The following is a 22,592-nucleotide window of genomic DNA, read 5'->3' on the forward strand; positions in this document are numbered from 1 at the left end:
TGCAGTGGGGTATCTCTGATGTCATTATTTCTATAAAAACAAGACTAAACTAGATTCTTTATAATACTTTGTATTGAATGGGGAATAACCATGAAAATATTTGTCCCACATGCTTCCTGAAGAGTATCTGGAAGCAAAGCACTTATGACAATAATCAAATGTTACATATTTTTCTTTTTAAAAAGGGACAAGTATTTCAAATTTTTTTACCTTTTCTGTGATGATAAATTGGTGTCAGTGGTATGCTACTGAAAAAATAACTAAAACAACAGAACTTTATCCCTTTCAGTTAAAGGTGACATTCTAACAACAAGTGAGAAAGTGACTTGCTGATTGTAGGAAATTTATGATGAAGAGAGTGGTTTGAAAACTGATGATGTTGGAAATGTTTCTATTGTCATGTGATTTGGTTGTTGAATCAATGTCAATATGTCACTTATTAAAAACTCTCTCTTATCTACCTCAGGGCCTTTGCACTGGCTCTTCTTTCTGGTTGGAAGGCTCTCACCCCACATATCTACTTGGCCCACCCTGCTCTTCTGTCTTTTCTCAATTTCACTTCCCCCATGAGGCCTTCTCTGACCACAGTTCTAACCTGCTCCACCCATCCTGTTACTGCCCACCCCTCTTTTTCTTTTTTTCTTCTGTGACACCTATCTGACCTCTGGTACACAGTGCAATTTACTGATTTACTCTGAAAAAACAAAAAAACAAAACAAAACAAAAAAAACTCTCATGTCTGCATTCTTTAAAAAAATTCCTGTAAACAGAGTTTTCCAAACTGTTTTTAAAAACTTCTAAATTAAGAATTTTTGTCCTTTCAATTCCACTTGCTAAGAATATAAAATGCAACACCTGGTTAGTTTGCATTTACTGATTAAAGTACAGGAAGGCAGAAATTTGCTAGTCTAATTCAATAAAATTTGTGAATAATTGATAGATGTAATTAAAAGGCATATTTTGTGATTTTGTAAATATAGCCAATGAAGCATCTTATATTTGATATAGATATAATTGTGAAATATCTATTTTGTCTATGACAGTTATCAAAGACTAAATATCAAAACATATTGAACTTTAAACCAAATTTTTGAACTCCTATATTAAATTCAATAGATGCAAATGAATGTTGCATAAACTCAATTTTTAACATGCAGAGGGACTTTTGGGGCTGTGTGACATCTGCAACTGGAAATGTCCAGCAGAAAGTAGAAAATACAGAGGCAAAACTCAGAGGGCAGGTCAAGATAGTGATTTCCGTGTGTGTGTGTGTGTTTTTGTAAGAAACATCTGGAAAAAAATTTTAATGTTGGGGAATGCATTTTAGTATGGTAACATTAATCTTTAAATAAAATTGAGCATAATTTATGCTGACAATCTGAGGGATAAACATGCTTACTTAAGATGAAGGATTACCTACAGCACAGGAACCTTCTGACAGCATTCACTGTTCTGCAAAACTGCATTATTATGAGTTTTTAAAAAGTTATAGTGAGGAATTCCCTGGCAGTCCAGTGGACTCTGCACTTTCTCTGCAGAGGGCATGGGTTCAATGCCTGGTCGGGGAACTAAGATCCCATGTACAGCACGGCCAAAAAAAAAAAGTGATAGTGAGCTGTGGTATAAGCTGGGTGATAGACACATAAATTAATGGAACAGACTAGAAAAAGTCCAGAAATAGACTTACATAAATATGGTCATTTGATCTTTGACAAAGGTGCAAAAGCAATTCAATAGAGAAAGGATAGTCTTTTCAACATATGATGTTGGATCAATTAGACATCCACGAGCAAAATAATCTCAACCTAAACCACACACCTTATACAAAGATTAACTCAAAATAGATTATAGATCTAAATTTAAGATGTAAAAGTTTAAAGCTTTTAGGAGAAAACATAGAAATCTTTATGTCCTGGAGTTGAGTTCTTAGAAATGACACCAAAAGCATGATATACAAAGGAAAAAAATTATAAATTGTACCTCATCAAAATTGAAACTTTTGCTCTGCCATAGACAATGTCAAGAGGATGAAAACACAAGCTGTGTGCTGGAAGAAAACATTTGCAAAGCAGGTATCTGACAAAGGACTTGTATCCAACATATATTTTTTAAAAACCTTTCAAATGCAATAATAAGAAAATAAATAACCTAGTTTAAAATGGGCAAAGGATTTAAACAGATATATTCAACAAAAGGATATAAGGATAGTAAATGAATCCATGAAAAGATGTTCACCATTGTTAACTGTTTTAGGCTGAATATGGCCCCCAAATATATCTATGTCTTAATTCCTGGAACTTGTGAATGTGACCTTACATGGCAAAAGGGACTTCACAACTGTGATCTTGAAATGGGGTGATTATCCTGGATTATCTAGGTGGATCCTACATGTACTCACCAGCATCCTTAGGAGAGGGAGGCCAGAATGTCAAAGGAGAAAGAAGACGATGGAAACAGAGAGGCATTTGAAGATGATACACTGCTGTCTTTGAAGATGGAGAAAGGGGCCATGAGTCAAGGAATCCAGGGAATACATTATATATGGGATGCAACATATTATAGAATTAGAAATAAAAGTATCCAGGTGATGTAATTATAGGAATCCACTGAAAGAGACCCATTTTCTAATTAGTTCCTGGAACATGGATGGATGCGGAGAATCCAGCCTTTCGGTCAGCTTCCTGAAGTGGGTTCCTTGACGGAGCTGAACCACAAGACGCTAAACAATGAGTTCCTGATGAATTCAGTTTGGGATAAGCATGATGTCTAAAAGCTAAATCTGTGATCAGAAAGACATGGCTTTAAATCTCCAGTTGGTTATTTATTGGACATGTGACTTGTAGCAAGTTAGTGGCTCTAAACTTCAGTTTCTTCTGTAAAATGAAGATGCCAGGAGCATCTACCTCCTAACGTTACCCAATTAAATCTAATAATGCATTTAATGTGCTACCCCAGAGATAGCACTCAAGATGTTGGCTGTTACTATTCTGATGGTATTTACCACCCACCTTCTTGGAGAATCAAAGTGTATAATAGCACATTAAAGACTCTGAGCAGCTCTGTTGAAAAGAACAAGTTTAATTTTCTAGAATTTGCTAGCCTCAGTTACTATCCTGAGGACCTGTTAATGGATTCTCTTTAGCTTGATAATGAGAATGTGGGTGAGGAAGGGACTATTTTTTGCTCCAGATGACTCATTTCTACCACCACTCAGGGACTAGGGTGGCAATCTTCACATTTTTCAGAGCTTTCCTTACAGAATTAAGATTCTGTAACCGAGCAGGACCCTATGGGGCCATCCCACGACAGACCCCTCCCCCCTCCCCTCTGCTTCAGCTCCTCTTTGTAGGACCTAGATAACAGTATTGGATGCACGTTTCCTGAGTTGTTTTACAAATGCTAAACCCCCCACCAAATGGAAGAAATTAACTACTTGATGACCGTGAGCACACAGCACTGCCCCCCAACACACACCTGTTGGAGCCTAAGGATGAATATAGTTAACCCCTGTGACGCCGCCCTGTTACCTCACCATCAACCAATCAGAGAATTGTGCGCGAGCAGATCACACAGCGTGGGATGCCATTCCCTCACCTTCCTTTAAAAATGCTTTGGTGTGGGGGCTTCCCTGGTGGCGCAGTGGTTGAGAATCTGCCTGCCAATGCAGGGGACACGGGTTCGAGCCCTGGTCTGGGAAGATCCCACATGCCGCGGAGCAACTGGGCCCGTGAGCCACAACTGCTGAGCCTGCGCGTCTGGAGCCTGTGCTCCGCAACAAGAGAGGCCGCGATAGTGAGAGGCCCGCGCACCGCGATGAAGAGTGGCCCCCGCTCTCTGCAACTAGAGAAAGCCCTCGCACAGAAACGAAGACCCAACACAGCTAAAAATAAATAAATAAATTAAAAAAAAAAAAAAAAAAAAAATGCTTTGGTGTAACCCATGGGGGAGTCCAAGGTTTCTGAGCACTAGCTGTCCTGGACTCCTTGTATGACTCCTTACAATAAACGCTGCACATTCCTTCAAACCACAACCTGGTGTCTGTAGATTGGCTTTACTGTGCACAGGCAAGAGGACCCAATTTTGGTTTGGTAGCAATTTAAGTTCACATCTCCTGGCTCACCTTTCTAGATGTATGATTTCTTATTTTTAAAAAAATTTTATTGACATAGAGTTGATTTACAATGTTGTGTTAATTTCTGCTGTACAGCAAAGTGATTCACTTATACATATATATATATTTTCATATTCTTTTCCATTATGGTTTACCACAGGATATTGAATATAGTTCCCTGTGCTGTACAGTAGGACCCTGTTGTTTATCCATCCTATATATAATACTTTGCATCCGTTAATCCCAAACTCCCAATTGTTCCCTCCTCCCTGGCCCCCTGCCCCTTGACAACCACAAGCCTGTTCTCTATCTCTGTGAGTCTGTTTCTGTTTCATAGATACGTTCATTTGCGTCATATTTTAGATTCCACATATAAGTGATATCATGTGGTATTTGTCTTTCTCTTTCTGACTTACTTTGCTTAGTATGATAATCTCTGGGTTCATCCATGTTGCTGCAAATGGCATGATTTCATTTTTTTTATGGCTAATATTCCATTATATATATGTGCCACATCTTCTTTATCCATTCATCTGTTGGTGGACACTTAGGTTGCATCCATGTCCTGGCTATTGTAAATAGTGCTGCAATGAACATTGTTGTACATGACTCTTTGAATTATGGTTTTCTCAGGGTACATGCCCAGTAGTGGGATGGCTGGGTCGTATGGTAGTTCTGTTTTTAGTTTTTTAAGGAACCTCCATACTGTTCTCCATAGTGGCTGTATCAATTTACATTCCCACCAACAGTGCAAGAGGGTTCCCTTTTCTCCACACCCTCTCCAGCATTTATTGTTTGTAGATTTTTTGATGATGGCCATTCTGACTGGTGTGAGGTGATACCTCATTGTAGTTTTTATTTGCATTTCTCTAATAATTAGTGATGTTGAGCATTTTTCATGTGCTTTTTGGTCATCTATATGTCTTTCTTGGAGAAATGTCTATTTAGATCTTCTGCCCATTTTTTGATTGGGTTGTTTTTTTGTTATTGAGTTGTATAAGCTGTTTGTATTCAATGTATTATTTCTGAGCCACCTGGCTTCTATCTCACCTGTCCTGAATTTTGACCTTAATGAGTAAGCTGAGAAGAAAGCCGTGATTGCTCAAAAAGTAAATGTGTGCCCTTTTAGGAAAAGGAAAAGGAATTGAAAAAAAGAAGATGAGGATAGTCTTTTAGAGTGAAATAAAACTTCCTGCACTTCATAAAACCCAGATATTATTCAAGTCAGCCCCTTGGGAGGTAGGAATAAATGACTCCTATCAGGGGCTTAGGTAGGAGCAGGTGAGGAGGTGTCAGGCTTTCTTACATCAGGCCTGTCAGTTTAAATCTACATTCTTTTCTCATAGTGTCATTGAATCCTGAAAGTCCAGAGTTCCATTTTCTCTTTTGTCCTGTGAGCCTTCTTCAGTCTGCCTCCAGATTTAGAGCAGGAAACCTGTGGCGGTGAGGGCAGGTGGCAGTGTTGGCCTGAGAAGACTAAGCGTTGGCATGTCTTGCTAACATGCTTGCCAGTATCCTTGATGTGTTAACCAGGTCCCACGAGCTTTTGCCCCCAAGGCCCAAAGAAGACAGTCAATTTCTCTTCTCATTTACCTGGGTGGGGCTGCTCCTCCAGACTCAGAGCAGATGAAGGGGTGATGGTGGTGAAATATTCTGTTTCTGCCACCCACATCTCCACCCCTTTCAATCAAAAGCTGCTTTTTATAATTGATCTCTGTGCTCTGGAGGCCCCAGATCTTCAATGTGCTCCAAACATTCTGGACTCCTTTCTAATTCCTGAAGATCCCCTACTAATCCCCAGGTTGAGAAGTCAGAGGTTCCAATTGATTTGCTGTGACCTGTTTGCTGTCTTTGGGTTTGTATTCCTTAGACATGATGTTTGATTTTCTATGCACTTCCTTCTCACTGAACTGCACCCAAAGTAAATGGTGCGGGTTTTGACATGGGAAAGTTTAGCTGTTCAAACATACACACCCTGCTGACATATCCACAGATTGTACCACACACCAGTGTTTATAGAGTCTTTGACAGGTTTGAAAAAACACTAACTTATTTATCATTTCCAGTGTCCTACAGTCTAATGACTATTTCACCAGGCCTAATTCTCAAAGTCTTTAACTTTCTTTTAAATCATATTACAATTCATTTTTACAAATATTCATCCCAGGCCCTGGTTTACACAAAATGATGCTGACAATGTAGGAATGGTGTTTTGAGGGAGGTGGAATAAAAATCTGTTACAGAAGTAAAATGAAGATTGTAATGTCTTGACACATAACCCAGAGCAATGCAGGAAAGAGTACTGCATTGGGAGGATAGTACATGGGTTCTAATTCCAGCTCCACCATCAACTGTAGGTGGGACTCTGGGAAGCGTCGCTGAATTTCCTCATCTGAACTAGATCTACGATTTCCAAATTCACCAAGATATAAGAATCACCTGGATTGTCTGTTCAAAAAACAGATTCCTAGTCCTCAGCCCGGCCTTACTGAAATGGAATTTCCAGGGACGGGATCTGCAAAAGATACACACACACACACACACACACACATACATGCACAGAGCACCCTGACACACACACACGCACATGCACAGAGCACCCTGTGTGATTGTTTTGAACAAACAGTTTTGGGAAACACTGAACTAGGTAATGTCTAGGGTCTTCTAGTTCTGAGAGCTATGATAAAACACTGGATGCTAGGATTCACCCATGAATGAGAAAAATCTGAAGATAAAATTTATTCATTATTCATACTTAGTATTTTCATAAATATTTGTTTTTTGAAAAGCAATTGAAGTTAATGCTATGGTCTGTGTTTTATGGATCTAGGTGTTTTTCAGATTTATTTTTTCTCTTTGATTCATTGACTGTAATGTCTGGCCGTAGTGTTATATTAAGGATAAATGAGACCAGGATGTGAAAGTTTGTTATTATTATTATTGTTGTTGTTAGTAAAATAACTACCATAGGATAGATTCTGCTTTTATTAATTTGATAGATCTGCTAGTGTCTATGTCTTCATTCATACTGGTAAAAAGCCCAGACAAATTTAAAAATACAATTATTTCTTCATTAATTTATTGATTTAGGAAAAAATCTTGAGTACTTACTATGTACAAAGCATTATGCTGTGTTCTGTTTAAAATGTTTAGAGTGCTTTTCCTTTCTCCTTTTTTTACCTGGAAACCTATTTAGTAGTACTTTGGAATGAATCAAATGTTTTATCAATCTCATCAATGTATCAATGCATTAGAAAATTAATAACATGTATTGACACATCTATTCAGTTTACACAGGATGCATGATACACATTTCAAAGAGAGGACTCCTGGCAACAAATCCACAGGCCTGCAGCAATCTGTGGCCCACAGATTAGTAGCTGTCTATTTAGGGTGTCTTTTCCTATGCCTTCCTTTTCTCCGTGATACATTGCTATAAGAGAAATGAGTTATAACGACATTCTAGTCCACGGGTTCAAACCTGAACAGTGGTACAACCCTACGTAGTGAGACCTTGGTTGTGGGAATAAGTAATGGCAAATCATATTTGTGTAGTGCTTCACAAATAATGAAATAGTTTCATATCTATAATTTCATTTTCTTTCCCCGGTAGTCCTCTGATATGGGCTGGGGAGGTCCTGTGAGATGTCCAGAGAAACTAGTGAGCCGGGGCTGGAAACCAGGCCTCCTGGCTCTCAGTTTAACGCCCTTTCCATTTCTCCTGTGATACCTCTGATTCTACAGCTAGAATGGCAATGGAGAATGGGCTGTCCTACACATCTCTGCCAGGGGTCTTGTGCTGTGGAAAAGATATGGGAAGAGTGATTTGAGCCAATTCTTTTAGACATTTATAAAGGCACCTATTTCAAAACTCTCACGATCTTACACTTCTCCCTTCTCTTGTATCTCTATTCCAATATATTCTCTAAAGTGGAACTAATGTTTCTGACTCTAGAACGTAATCCCCAAGTAAGAGGATGTTAATTCATCATCATTTGAAATCCTTAGAACAGTAAACACATTTATTATGTCACATTAAGTTATTAAGGTTTAATATTAAAACAGAATGGAGTCAGCCCAGCAGGGCAGTGAGAATATGTTAGAATTCTTCTCCAATCCCCCACTCATCCCAGTGGTTAACTGATATAGTTATCTAAAGGCAGAATGGCAGAAGCCTCCTCATCCTCAGTCAGGAAAGACCAAGGAAACTAACCCTTGCTAACCGTGGCTGCAGAGTATGACATGGTCCCCTGACATTGTCTTGGAGCACTGGAGGCAAGCTCTATGTGGAGTCGGCCAATAATTTTTGCTGAGATTTCCAAAGAGAGGCATCAGGTTCCCAAGCAGGTGTTGAGTACTTGGGAGTCTGAGTGGGTAGATGGTCATCACCTGGAACAGGACGGGACCCCAGGCATAGGGTTAGGATACAGGGAAAGGCCTTGTAGGAATCGAGAGATCCACTGAGGTCCACTACTCAGATTTGGCAAATAAAAGTTTAGGGCACTCAGTTACTTGAATTTTGAATTTCAGGTAAACAGTGAATAATTTTTTAGGGTAAAGGATGTCCCATGCAATATACATGTAATTCAAATTTAACTGGGAGTCGTAAATTTTATGTGGCAATGTTAACAGGGACAAAATACTTCAGAGATTTCATGGACAGCATTTCAATTTTTCCTGATTCCGCTCAAGACCTCTAGGTTTCACTATGTTCTTCTTTGTCAGTAACCTGGATGCTCTGTTCATAAGGTAAGACTAGAGGAGGGAGATCCATTTCCAAAATGGTAATATCTGAAATTTTATTTCCAATTTACATCATGAAATTTGACATTCATACAGACCCTCTTTATAATAGAATACAGTAGGTAGTTTCTTTTTGAACATAAAAATAACATTATTAAGCTAGAAAGTGTCTTTCTCTTCAAATATTTCTTTTTTCATAATTTGGCAATGTTCATTTCTTACAGTCAATTTGTGGAGAAAATGATTTACAAAATTAATTGTGAACATCTACAGGAAGTCTTTATTATCTAAACAATGGTATTTATTTAAAATATAAAAGCAGCACTTAAAAAATTAATTGTGGGGACTTCTCTGGCAGTCCAGTGGTTAAGACTCCAAACTTCCAAAGCAGAGGGCACGGGTTCGATACCTGGTTGGGGAAATAATATCCTACATGCCGTGCCATGCGGCACAACCAAAAAAATTAAAGAACAAAAAAAATAAATAATTAATTCTGCTTGTGCTATTTGTCATGGGGAAGTATTTTGTCTTAATCAGATAAAATATCATTGAAAACATACTGTTTGGTTTCTTTCTTCCCATGCAGGTCCTGCACCCTTCTTAATTTTCTCCCATGGAAACAGGATCTTTAGGATTGACTTAGAAGGAACTAATCATGAGCAATTGGTGGCAGATGCTGGCATATCCATGATCATGGATTTTCATTACAGTGAAGAAAGAATCTATTGGGTCGATCTAGAAAGACAACTTTTGCAAAGAGTTTTTCTGAATGGGACAAGGCAAGAGGTAAAGTACCATTTCCCATGGCATTTGAGGGAGTTTTGAACAGGCTGTCAAATATGATATAGCAAATTCATAACATATAGATAAATGAAAATTACATTACATTGCAAATACGCATCTGGCATATGTAGGTATTTATTTAATCTGCATCTGTGGTATCATGTTACTGAACAAGCCCATGCATGTGGCATTGAAATTCAGAAGTCCCCAACAGGAGAAAGTGAGGATTTCAATGTAATTTTGAAAAGATGTAAGTTTATTAAGCCAGATCACCATTTTATGGTTAAAACAGATTATTTACATGATTATTTTCTACTCCAGTGGTTCTCAGCTGGTGGCAATTTTGCCCCTCAGGGGACATTTGGCAATGTCAAGAAATATTTTTGATTGTCACAACTGGACTGGGGAGAAGAGAAGATGTGCTAGAGGCCAGGGATGCTGCTAGTCATCCTGCAATATGTAGGACAGTCCCCCACAACAAAGAATACCACGCCCCGCATGTCAATCGCACTGAGGTTGAGAAACCCTGTCTCATCTGTGTAAAATCTCTGTCATGGGTTTGTGCACCTTATATTTAGGAAGAAAATCTTTTTTCTTTTTATCCTCAAGGTGTTCGCACTCTGGAAAAAAAATAATAAAGCAGGTGATAGATATAAAATATTTTGCTTCAATCACATACAAAAGATCTTTTATCTTTCTTCTTAATTAGTAGAACCCTTAAATGAGTCCCAGCAGGAATGGTCTCTCCTGGGAGATGGATTACGGAGAGCAGGTGGCCAGAGAAACCTTAAGCATTTATTCCCAACACAAAGTGCCTGCTGTTTGTTTTTGGTTTTGTTTTTTTTTTTTTAAACACAACTTTCTCCCTCCAATTATTCTTAAAGCCTTCAATTAGGCACTAATCTGTTTTATCACATCTCTAATACTTACTAATCTCACTTTTAACAAAGATGGCTACTCATTACTCTCCAGCCATCTGTAGACTAGTTTCAAAATCTTGAGTTTAAGAATTTGGAGGGTTTCCTGTCAGAGAACAGGAAAAAGCATTAAATAGTTGTGGAATTTGTGGCAAGTCATTAAGAAAGGATTGGCCTGAAGCCTAAAATCCACTAGTATTAGTCCCTGCTTTGGGTTAAAACATTGTTTATAAAGGACAACCATTAAAAGGCAAACAATTTACCAGGGTGAACTAATATCTTAGCAATTAGTTAAATGGATTGGCTAGATTACTTTGTATGGGATGTAGGAATAGCACAGACTCTGAGACTGATTTCTGCCCAACTCTGTGTTTGCTGATTTCACATTGGTAGCTGAAAATCAGTGATTGTGGGAATATTTCCACCACAGAAATCTGCCATGGTACAAATCGGGGCTTCCTCTAATCTCTCACCCTCCACGCACCTAGAGGACCGGTTTACCTACACATGCTGGAACTAGGAGATAACTGAGGTTTGGTTAAGTTGTTTTTATCACGAGAGAGCATAAAGAAAAGCCCTGCTGTTCAGATCCTGGGGACAGAGCCTGAAGGCACTGAGGACTTTTAGAAAGGGAGGGACCTGGAAGGTCCCTTTATAAAGGGAGGAAGAGGGGCCAGAAGAAATTAATCTACTTAATGCCCCTATGCACAAACTCCAAGGGAATCTTGCCAGAATTTAGCAAAGCTTGGAATTGGGTTCAGGTGAGAACCTGGAAAATTCCGTTAGCAAATGGAATTGAATAAACTAACCTAAGGTAGCGTGGAAATTCCACTGTTACTATAGTTGAAATTATTAATACTTTATAGCTGATTGCCTAATTTCAATAAATATAGAATAAATTTTCGTCTCAAAGCTGTGATATAAATACTATGCCCAGAAGTATTCACATGGGAGGATGAATATTGCTGCATCTGAATAATGGCATGGTATCTATGACTAGTTTATCATTTAAATTTTGGGAATGCACAAAAAATGACAAGAACTTAAAAGAATAAACTTTGATACATAACAATAAAAACAATTTTGTTGTGAATGGGGAAATATTAATAACAATTTTAAAATTTGATTTTACAGAAAATATGCGGGATAGAGAAAAATGTTTCAGGAATGGCAATAAATTGGATCAATGAAGAACTTATTTGGTCAAATCAACAGGAAGGAATCATTACAGTAACAGATATGAAAGGAAACAATTCCCGTGTTCTCTTAAGCGCCTTAAAATATCCTGCAAATATAGCAGTTGATCCAGTAGAAAGGTAAATTCTGCTGGTTTTGGACATTGAAATATATTTCAAAATCTGAAATTCATGGAATCATAACATTTTGACTTAAAGAGACCTCCTGATTGAGACCAAGACTCTCTTTTACAATGCACAAACACCATTTTCAATAGGGCGTTTGCCTGGGTTTGAACTAAGCCAGGCTCGCTCTACCAGTAGCACTGTTGACTACCATGGTTTCCTGCTAGAGAAGCGTAATTCTCCTTCTAACTTGAAATCACACGAAATTGCCATAACAGGGCAATAAATATTTGTTGAATTGAATTTTCATTCAAAATAGTCAAACTCGTCCTGTGCAGACATCCGCGGATTACTGAAAAACTGAGAGAAGTCAGCCATTTCAGTGACCTTACATTCAATTATGTGTCTACGTGATGTGTTTGCCCTCAGGTTTATGTTTTGGTCTTCAGAGGTGGCGGGCAGCCTTCACAGAGCAGATCTCGGTGGTGTGGAAGTGAAGCTTCTGTTAGAGACATCAGAGAAAATAACAGCTGTGTCATTGGATGTGCTTGATAAGCGGCTCTTTTGGATTCAGTACCATAGAGAAAGAAGCAATTCTCGTATTTGTTCCTGTGATTACGATGGAGGTTCCGTCCATTTTAGCAAACATCGCACACAGTAAGTTTTGCTTTTGGTATATAATAACACAATTGCCATTTGAAGTTTGTGTGATAAATGAATTTTACTTTTGTCAGCTAACCTGGTGTAGTGGTTTAGTACAGATTTTGGAGTCCAAAAACTTGAGCTCAAGTCCCAGATTTACTATTTATTAGGTGAGTGACTTGGGCAGGTTACACGACTTCTCTCATCCTGTTTCCTTTAAAGTGGGTGTTGGAGTAGGGAGGGAAGAAAAAGTGCCCACTGAACTGAAATGGTATTTTGAGACTGAAGAGCAAGGCAGGCAGCTCTATATAAGCAATGGATCAGTATATTATAGGGTAACTTTCTCAGAGGGTGGGATTGGGTGGGCAGCGATCCAGAGCATTTGTAGCTGCACTCCACACTCCCAAGGGGCCACTGAGACAGTTTTACAGTTAATCTAGGGTATGGGGATATGTGCTTGGAAACAGGAAGTGCATTCCTCGGTCAAGATTTATTCCTAAGTCTTGTGGGTGCTGGAAATACGGCAGTGAAGGTCTTCATCATTTTATGGGGACTAAGAGAGCATAGAGGCCACCCGATCCTAATGATTATTAAACAATATCTATTATTTACAAAGCCCTTGACAACAGAGAAGTTATTTACTGCACAGTACAGTCCTGGGTAGGGTCAGCGGAAGGATAGGAGGAATTGTACGGGCCCAAGATGGCATCAGTTATGCTGAGAGCCATACAGTGGGGATAATAATAGGACCTATTTCTTGGGATTATTGTGAAGATTAAGTAAAGAAATACAAATAAAAATAATTAACAGAGTATTTGGCATATAATAAATTTTCACATGCTGGTTATAGTTATTCTTTTTGGAATTACTATGTCATGTGTTTTGTGAAGCATCTGTCTTTCATTTGATTTGCTATCTTGCCAGCAACTGACTCTAGCTTGTGGCAAGAGGCAGCAATTAGGTGTGCAAAATTGACACAACCTGAAGTCCACTCTTATCCTGTTCCTGTTTTCTTCCCTATTTTATTTTCACCACACTTATGTGCTGAGAGGCCAAAGAATGAGACAATGGATCTGGAGCTAAAAATCGTATCCTATTAATTAAGACTGTGGCTACATAGAGAAAAATTTAAACTTAACATCTGTTTCTAACCCTAAATGAGAAACAATTGAAAACCTAGGTGATTAAAATTCAGACAATAAATTGAAATGAAGTGAAACTTTAATAAGCCCAGAAGAAATGTTCTGCCATTCTTTATGTGTTTTTCCTGTTGTTTTTAGGCACAATTTTTTTGCGATGTCCCTTTTTGGTGATCGTATTTTCTATTCAACATGGAAAAAGAAGACAATTTGGATAGCTAACAAGCACACTGGGAAGAATATGGTTAAAATTAACCTCAGTCCATCACTTGTACCACCTGGTGGAATTAAAGTAGTGCATCCACTCGTACAGCCCAAGGCAGAGGGTGATCCTTGGGCACCTGGTGAGTCATCTTTGACCTCAAACAGGGTCTGGCATAGTCCCCACCTGCCTACTTTCTCAAGACAGATACTTAGGAGTCATCCTTGATTTCTCCCACTGCCTCACCCTCAATTTCCAATGTACCGCCAAATCCTTTCCATTCTACCTCCTAAATACATCTCAAATGTCCACTCCCCGCCCCCCCAGCTGCCACCACCACAGTCCAAACAGCCAGCATATCTTGTCTGGCCTATTGTAGCAGCTACTTAATTAATCTTTCTGTTTTCTCCTCTTGCCTTTAAATAGTAAATCTGATCTGTTAACCCCCCCCTGCTTAAAATATTTCAAAAGCTTTCCTTTGCATTTAGATCGAAATTTAACATTTAACCAGGCCTATCAATATTTGACCAACCTGATCCAGCATCCTTTCCTCCTCCCCTCACTGGACTCTAGCACAAGTCTTCCTGTAGTCCTTCAGACATGCCAAGCTCCTTCATACCTTCGGGTTTTTGCAGTCACTCTTCTCTCTGCCTAGACTTCTCTTCAGTTCTGAGCTTAACTGTCATGTCCTCAGGTAGGCCTTCTCTGGTCCTCCGAGCAAAGTAGGCCCCTTCACCTCCTATCTTTCTCTCGATAGATATTCACTGAAGTCATCAAACGTGGAATTACATACCACTTGGCTTTCTTTTTGATTTTCTCTCCCACTTGATTATAAATGCCATGCATGCAGGGACCATATCTGACGGATGGATGGATGGACAGATTGACGTAAACCACCCTATATTCAGTGGTTATTTGTTTATTTATAAAGAATTAGTAAAATGAATGGATTAACTGAATCTAGTCGTAGTCCCAGATTTCTCCTTTCAAATGTAGCCTTCTCTGAATTCTGTTGAAGGACGAAGGGAACGAAAAGTGCCCACTGAACTGAGGAAGCATCTTAAGACCGAAAAATGAGGCAGGCAGCTCCGTATAATCAGTGGATTGATTTATTATAGAGTAACGTACAGGGTGGGATTGGAATGGGGCAGACAGTGATCTGGAAGCATTCACAGCTGTACTCTGCACTGCCGAGGGGCCACTGGGACAATTTTATAGTGAACCTGGGGTACGGGGGTACGTGCTTGGAAACAGCATTTATGAATGGGTCACTAGACTCATGGGTGCCAGGAATATGTCAGGGAAGGTTTTCATCATTGTTTGGGGACTAAAAGAGTATAGAGGCTACCTGGTCCTTATGATTATTACCTATAAAGCCCTTGATGACAGAGAAGTGATTCACTGCACAGCACGGTCCTGCGTAGGGTCAGCAGAAGGACAGGAGAAACTGTAAGGGCCCAAGATGACGTCAGTTATGCTAACAGTCATACAAATTCCTTCACATATAATCTTTTTTTTAGGTAGGCTGTCTTGATATGGCTTATATACCACATAAATTATGTTACACTAACATCTGCCTTTATGTAAAAATTCTATTTCAAGAGGGCTTTAAAATATATTTAATTTCATCTGCAACTAGCCTTGTGAGTTTTCAAAATAAAGATGGAATTGTTTGTTTTCTCTTCTTTATACCTGTTGGATGCCACTAGGATTTGGTAATAATGTGGGACATGGTAGGGACTAAGATTCCCTCCCACAATTAGTGTATAAATGGGTCTGTACCTGCCCTCGACATAGCTCCTGAAGAGAGCTGGAGGGACTGAACAGAGAACAGGCGTGAGACTGTCAAAGGGAGGTTAGAATCTAGGGGGAATTGACATTGTTGTTTCTTATATCCTCAGGCATGTAACTAATAGTCCAAATGCTTTTAATCTATTTCTTTAAAAAACTTAGATAGAAACTATAATTTAACTTGTGTAATGACTATACTTTCAATGCAAGAAATGAGAAACTGCAAGGACAAATTCCTAGAGATGAAGCATTTGTTCAGGCAAGTTATTTTTTTTAATTCACTTATTTGAATTTAAAAAGCAAGAGTTGTGGTAAACAATTCACCTGTGGCTTGAGCACAACATTAAAGAACAACAACCAGGTAGCAAGACTATAAAATAGATGGTGACCATATTCCACACATAAAGGCAGTGGATCTGATAGACTGCCAGTTACCTTACATGGGAAATTTCGACTCAAGCTCAGATACAACTTATTGTCCAAGTGGTGATGACTCACAATAAAATTAGAACCAACAACTATAATTCTATGAATAAATAATTATTCATAGTAGTTAGGGATATCATCATCATCATCATCACTATATCTTACATTTATATGTAACCTTGTCATTTCCAAAGTATTTTCTTGGGCATTATCATATTGGTTTGTCACAGCAACATTGTGAGACAGAAAGGTCCTCAATTATTGTACTCATTTCGTAATTGAAAAATATGAAGCCTAGAGAAATAGAGTGACTTTTCCAGGATTACACACCTTGTAAATGATGGATTCTGGAAAAAATTCCTGTCTGTCACTTTAGTGTTCTTTCTACCATAAACAGGTAAGCTCTTCAGAGTCCTTCACTATTACTTGGCCTCTCTGATGGGGAGTTCAAATAGGATATTGAAAGCAGGAATTTCAGGAGAAAATCTACAGTAATGCACTATAAAACAATGTGGCAAATATTAGAATTTGATTGGAAAGACGGTGCCAGCTGCAGAGCTACAGGCAAACCTGGAACCGAGAAGGAGTTGGCACTGGAGATACTGGCTTTAGTTATTGATCAAAGGATGGGCTTCATATGAGGTCCAAGTGCAAAGGACTTTTGATTTCAAGAGTACTGTTGCTTTGGCTATCATCAAATAGGTTTAAATTGTTTTAGTGCCATGTACAGCAGAAATTCTTCACCTGAGATGTAGGGTTGTGAAGCCCTTGATTGTATATGTTAGAGGAAGATATGCAGTTGTCCCTCCAGGGAGATGGTACCTAACTTCCATCAGGTTCTCAAAGTACCCGATAGCCTTCACATTTAAAGATGTACTTCTCTGGAGGCTGGTTAATTCCTGCTGAAGAATAGGCTTACAATTGTAGCTCTTCTGGCAGAGTGAATAGTAGTAGTACCTTGGTTTGCAAGGCATTTAGTAGTGAGACTACTTCAGTGAGGAGATAGCTGAGAAAAATCATGTAACTTGGTTGATATTATATTTGTTATAAAATATATGTATTTATACAAATAAGAGGACCAACAAACCTACCTCATGAAAAATGCCTAAACTATCATTTATCAAAATGTTCTCCAAACACTAGTTCTGTAAGGATTATTTGGAAGGAAGAAACATTTTAGGGTCAGATGATTTAGACTGCGTTAAATAAAGTTAAGCAGGTTGTTTTTTTCTCAAGTGATTTCTCAGAACCACTCAGACGGTTATGTGCACTGTTAATATCTAAGGGCCGTATAACCTGTGGCATTTTTCTAATTATTTCTTATGCAGTAGGCTGTTTGACTCCTGAATATATTATTTTTAGTTCAGACCTCTTTCTTGAGATATAGACAAATGAAGGGTGGGGGGAGCCTGAGGCATAGTGAGAGCTAAGCTGCAGAGAAAAGTGATTTCAAACATTGGGGATTTATTCATAATATACAAAAGGGAGCAGCCCTGATGAAGACCAAGGGCAAGGGTGGGGCTTACAAAGGCAAAGCCACAGAGCTCCACAAGGAAGACTAATGTATCAGTTTAAACAAGTCCTTGTTGGTCCACGGCTTGTCCATTAGGATTGGCTGGTTATAGAGGAGTTCGATGCAGCAGATTGATGCACCCAAGTCGAGGTAGTAGAGCCACAGTTTCAGCATCAGGCTGGTTTTCTGATGATTCTGACCTATTTCCTGAGAGTAGTCACTCTGGTGCCTCCTCTTGCTCTCTGCTTCCTCCAGGATCAGGGTCCTGCTGGGGCCACATTGGATGTGCACATTCAGGCTCGGCACAAGTTTCCTTCTCAAGGCCCACGTGTTTATCTGCCTTCTGAGCATTTCTACTTGGATTTCTTGCAAGTGCTTTAGGAACAAAGGAAATAACTGACCCACTCACTTTCCCCTCCCTTCTCCCCAGCTCCTCTCCCTCCAGTGTCCCTACTTTGGTGAGTAGCATTTTACCTCCACCTCGACAGGCAGAAATCTAGGAGTTGCCCTTTCCTCCCCCTTTCTCACTCCAACGCCATGAAATCAATCTCCAGCTCCTGACAATTCCACTACCTACCATCTAACCACTTGGGCCCCTCTCAGAGCCCTCCATCCCAGGCCTCCACTTAATTCATGTCCCCCACCTCCCTTTTCCATGCTGCAGGGAGTATAACCCTTCAAAACGAAGAACCCAATCATGTCGTTCCTGGGTTAAAATCAGTTGTCAACTCTCAGTTGCCAGTAATAAAACCCAGTCTTTTTATCTAACCGGTTCACGGGGTACCCCGTTCATTTCTCAGCTTCCACTCTCACCATTTTCTGCATTAAAGTCTGGGCTGCAGCCATCCTCAAAGATTTGATTTCCTCCAGGGAGGCACGCTTGCTCTCTCCTCCAGCCTTTCGGCATGTTCTGGAACACTCTTTTGTGTTTTTTTGGCCGCACGGCTTGTGGCTCTCAGTTCCCCGACCAGAGATTGAACCTGGGCCATGACAGTGAAAGCCCTGAATCCTAACCACAAGGCCACCAGGGAACTCCCTGGGAGCACTCTTTCTAATTCTCGGCAGTGGCTTACTCTTCATCCTCTGAGAAACAGCTCCAATATCACTTCTTTCAGGAACACTTTCCCTGACCTCCTCACTCAGAGCCTCAGTAGCTATTTGCAGAAAATAGCAGATTTCCCCTGTCACAGGGCACTTATCATGTTTTGCCGTAATTGTCTGTCTTCCTCAACTTCCTTTGTCCTATGAGAACACAGAATACAACTCTCCATTGTACTCCCAGTGCCTAGAGGACATTTAATAAACCACAGTTGGAAAGAAAAAAGACTGAGAAAAACACCCTTTGGTACCCTCTCCCTGCTAAATAATACCACGAGGAACAAGTTCTAAAGATATTTAATATCTGAATACGTGTTGCCTTTCTTCCATGTTGTAAGCCCCCACCCTTGGCCAGACAGTCTTCAGCAAGCCTGCTCCCTTTTGTATAGTTATGAATAAATTCCAGTGTTTTAAATCAGTTTTCTCTGCAGCAGATCTTTGCAGCTTAGTGAGAGTCTTTTTCAGAGTCTTTTAGACTCTTTTATGCTTCAGTCTTTTTCTTCTTTCTTTTCATTAAGTGGTCTAGGTTTCAGGAAAAAAGTCTGGGCTAGAAATAATAGATTTGGGAGTCACATGGGCTGCTGTGTAGGAAATAGAAAAATGGCACAGGTCGTATTGCTCTTAGAAATAATAGTCATGACCGTTGACTGGGTGCAGAATGATCTGCTCTGGGCTTCTCCTACATTATCTCATTTAATCTCCACAACAACCCTACAAATTAAGTGTGATTATTAGTACCATTTTATAGATTACAAAGCTGAGGTTCAGAGATGTCACAATTGCTTGTTCAAGGTCATACTGGGGTGGACCTGAGATTTGAACCCAGGCAGACTGACACCATGCTGCCTCCCCAGCTACCCTCTCACTGTTGTCTATAGTTTCCTATCTTAGGTTTGCCTTAATTGTTTTGGGATAACCTGTCATTTGGCATATTCTTGTCTATCCATGGCCTGCTGGTGGTTAAAAGCTTCAGTTTGCACATATTATGGGGCCCAAACCTTATTTTTTTTCTCTTTTAAAAATTTTTTCCACTTCAGGAACTCAGAAAATCAATCTCTCTCTCTCTGTCTCTCTCTCTCACTCACACACACATAAGCACACACACACACACACACACACACTCCTTCTCTGGCGCTCTGAAAAGAGACACAGACTTGATCTCACATTTCTGTTGTCATGATTAAACTTATTAGGCAGCAGTGTTCTCCTGGCTGCCCTGACACCTATACTGTTAGAGCTGTCCCTCAGTACCCATGGGGATTTGTTCGGACTCTGGCCAATACCAAAATCCGAGGATGCACTAGTCCCTTATAAAATAGTGTAGTATTTGCATATTACCTAACGTCCTTCCTTGTACTTTAAATCATCTCTAGATTACTTATCATACCTAACACAATATAAATACTATGTAAATAGTTGTAAATACAATGTAAATACTATGTAAACAGTCTCTGGCACAAGGCAAATTCAAATTTTGTTTTTTGAAACTTTTGGAATTTTTTTAAAGAATATTTTTGATCCACGGTTGGTTGAATATGCAGATGTGGAACTCATGGATACAAAGGGCAGACTGTATAGGAATCTCAGAGCCAGTGTGGGAACTTCTTTGTATACAGTGTTAATGGCATTATTTCAAGCTCAACATTTGGAGAATTTGCAGCTATAGTTTTACTGCTCACAGATGTTCTTTTGTAAAAGGTGCAAACAATTTTGCTTTCTTCTGTGATTCTTTAAAATGTAGATTCTTGTTTTAAGCTCATAAGAGAATTTCAAAAGCGTCTTCTTTGGAAAATGAAGCACATCTGTCATCAACACTGTTTAAAATACTTTGCATTCATTTCATGCAGAAAAATGTTGCTGAATTTCTTTAATTCTGAGAGTTCCTGAAGGAGTACTGTCTCCACCTAGAAATGTACCTGCTTATGGAAGTGACTAGTGTAGCTAAAACTGCCCAGGTGGGACTCTAATTCATTTTAATTATGTCATTGCTGGGGTTTCTACTGTAAAACCTTGGTTTTTTTGATACCTCTAGAAAAGAATCATCCTAGATATATGAATCTTTTTTTCACATAATTTTTTCTTAAAATGTAAATATTGTGGTAAAGTACACATAACATAAAATATATCATCTTAGCCATTTTTAAGTGTAGGTTAGTGGCAGTTAGGTGGCATTAAGTACATTCACAGTTTTTGTGCAACCATCACCACCATTAATCTCCATAAATCTTATCATCTTGTAAAACTGAAACTCTACACCCATTAAATGAGAACTCCCCATTTCTGCCTCTCCTCAGACCCTGGCAACCACCGTTCTCCTTTCTGTCTCTGTGATTTTGACTACTACTCTAAGGACCTCATATAAGTGTAATCATACAATATTCCTCTTTTTGTGACTGGTTTATTTCACTCAGCAAAATGTCCTCAAGATACATCTGTTTTGTAGCATGTGTCAGAATTTCTTTTCTTTTTAAGGCTGAATAATATCCCACTGCATGTATATATCACATTTTGCTTATCTGTTTATCCTTTGATAAACACTTGGGTTGCTTCCATGTTTTAGCTATTGGGAATAGTCCTGCTACAAACATGGGTCTGCAAATATCTTTTTGAGATGCTGCTTTTAATTCTTTTGAACGTATACTCAGAAGTGAATTGTTGGATCATATGGTAATTTTACTTTTAATTTTTTGAAGGCCCATTATACTGTTTTCCACAGCGGCTGTACTATTTTACACTTACACCAACAGTGCACAAGGATTCCAATTTCTCCATATCCTCATCTACACTTATATTCTGTTTTCATATAGTTTAAATTATCAGTTCAAACACCCAAAGCTCTGTTATTTATTACAGAAATCTTAGCAAATTATGGATTTCTGTACTTCCTAACATATTTATAGATATTGACATTTTCTTAATGATGAGGGTCACATTTACAAAGATACACGTCATTGGGGCAAGAATAGGACTGATTTGAGGCAAAGCTGCGTTTTTAATGCAGGTTTGCCCTGACACCAAATGGCTGCCATGTGAAGTGCCTTTTAAATACTTGGAATGGCTCTTTATCAATTTTCTATCTTTCTTGCTGTTGTCTCTTGCTTCTTGCTGGTTTCCATATGCCTGGCTGTGGCCTCTTTATTTTCTGAGACTTTTTCCTGCCATTCATTTGTTGAGGAACCCAGATCATTTGTCCCTTAGAATTTCCCACATTCTGGATTTTTCAGATTCTATCCCCGTGGTGTCACTTAACATGATTCTGTTTTTCCTATACACTGGTAGTTTTAGCCTAGAAGCCTTATCAGATTCAGATTTTGTGCAAGAGTACTTTATAGGTGGTACTGCAGGTAGTACCTCATGCTTCCTAGTGACCACGCCAGAGGGCATGCAGTGGCTGGGTCTCCATTCTTTTTGTGATGTTCAAGATTCATCAGTGGTTCAGGTGTTGCCAGCCTGGTCTGTCCATTATAGCGTTTCCTATCAGCCTTTGTGTAATGGCTTTACAAGCTATTAATTGTCATTGCTTAGAGGCATTTTTTCATTAGAGGTTTGAAGTAATGACATTCTAATTCTATCACTGCTTATTAGTTGAATCACTTTTCCACATCAGCTCCATGATTTCCCTGAGGAGCATCTTTTATAAGAAAGGTAAATTAAATGCTTGATTTAATCTTTCCCTTAATTTATCTGTTTTCAGAATAAAGGGTTAGTGTATCCTCCAGAGGTGACCTTCTTTTAAAAAAAGCATCTTTATAAATTCAAGGATGTAAAAAATATTTGAAATGTTTTTATTCATTGCAGTTATTATCATTTTCACACTCAGATTATGCCGTCTTTCTCCAGGAGGAGCCCTGAGATAAGCCTTCTAGTTATGGGAAAGATGACCAGTAACTAACCCTTGATGGTCTAGAATGCTGGGCTGAGTCTGT

At 39.0% G+C, this 22,592-nt stretch overlaps 1 protein-coding gene across 5 annotated transcripts in view; it reads left to right on the top strand.

Moving 5' to 3' along the window:
* Positions 1–22,592, top strand: part of EGF (epidermal growth factor) — an 87,946-nt gene that overhangs the window by 12,387 nt on the left and 52,967 nt on the right. For all 5 annotated transcript variants that reach the window (XM_036852782.1, XM_036852787.1, XM_036852785.1 and 2 more), the window contains exons 2-5: positions 9,441–9,640; positions 11,689–11,870; positions 12,285–12,512; positions 13,778–13,980. In XM_036852782.1, coding sequence (XP_036708677.1) covers positions 9,441–9,640; positions 11,689–11,870; positions 12,285–12,512; positions 13,778–13,980 — 813 coding nt within the window. The remainder of the gene's footprint in view (positions 1–9,440; positions 9,641–11,688; positions 11,871–12,284; positions 12,513–13,777; positions 13,981–22,592) is intronic.

Source organism: Balaenoptera musculus, chromosome 5 (assembly GCF_009873245.2).
Source record: "Balaenoptera musculus isolate JJ_BM4_2016_0621 chromosome 5, mBalMus1.pri.v3, whole genome shotgun sequence".
Taxonomy (NCBI): Eukaryota; Metazoa; Chordata; class Mammalia; order Artiodactyla; family Balaenopteridae; genus Balaenoptera; species Balaenoptera musculus.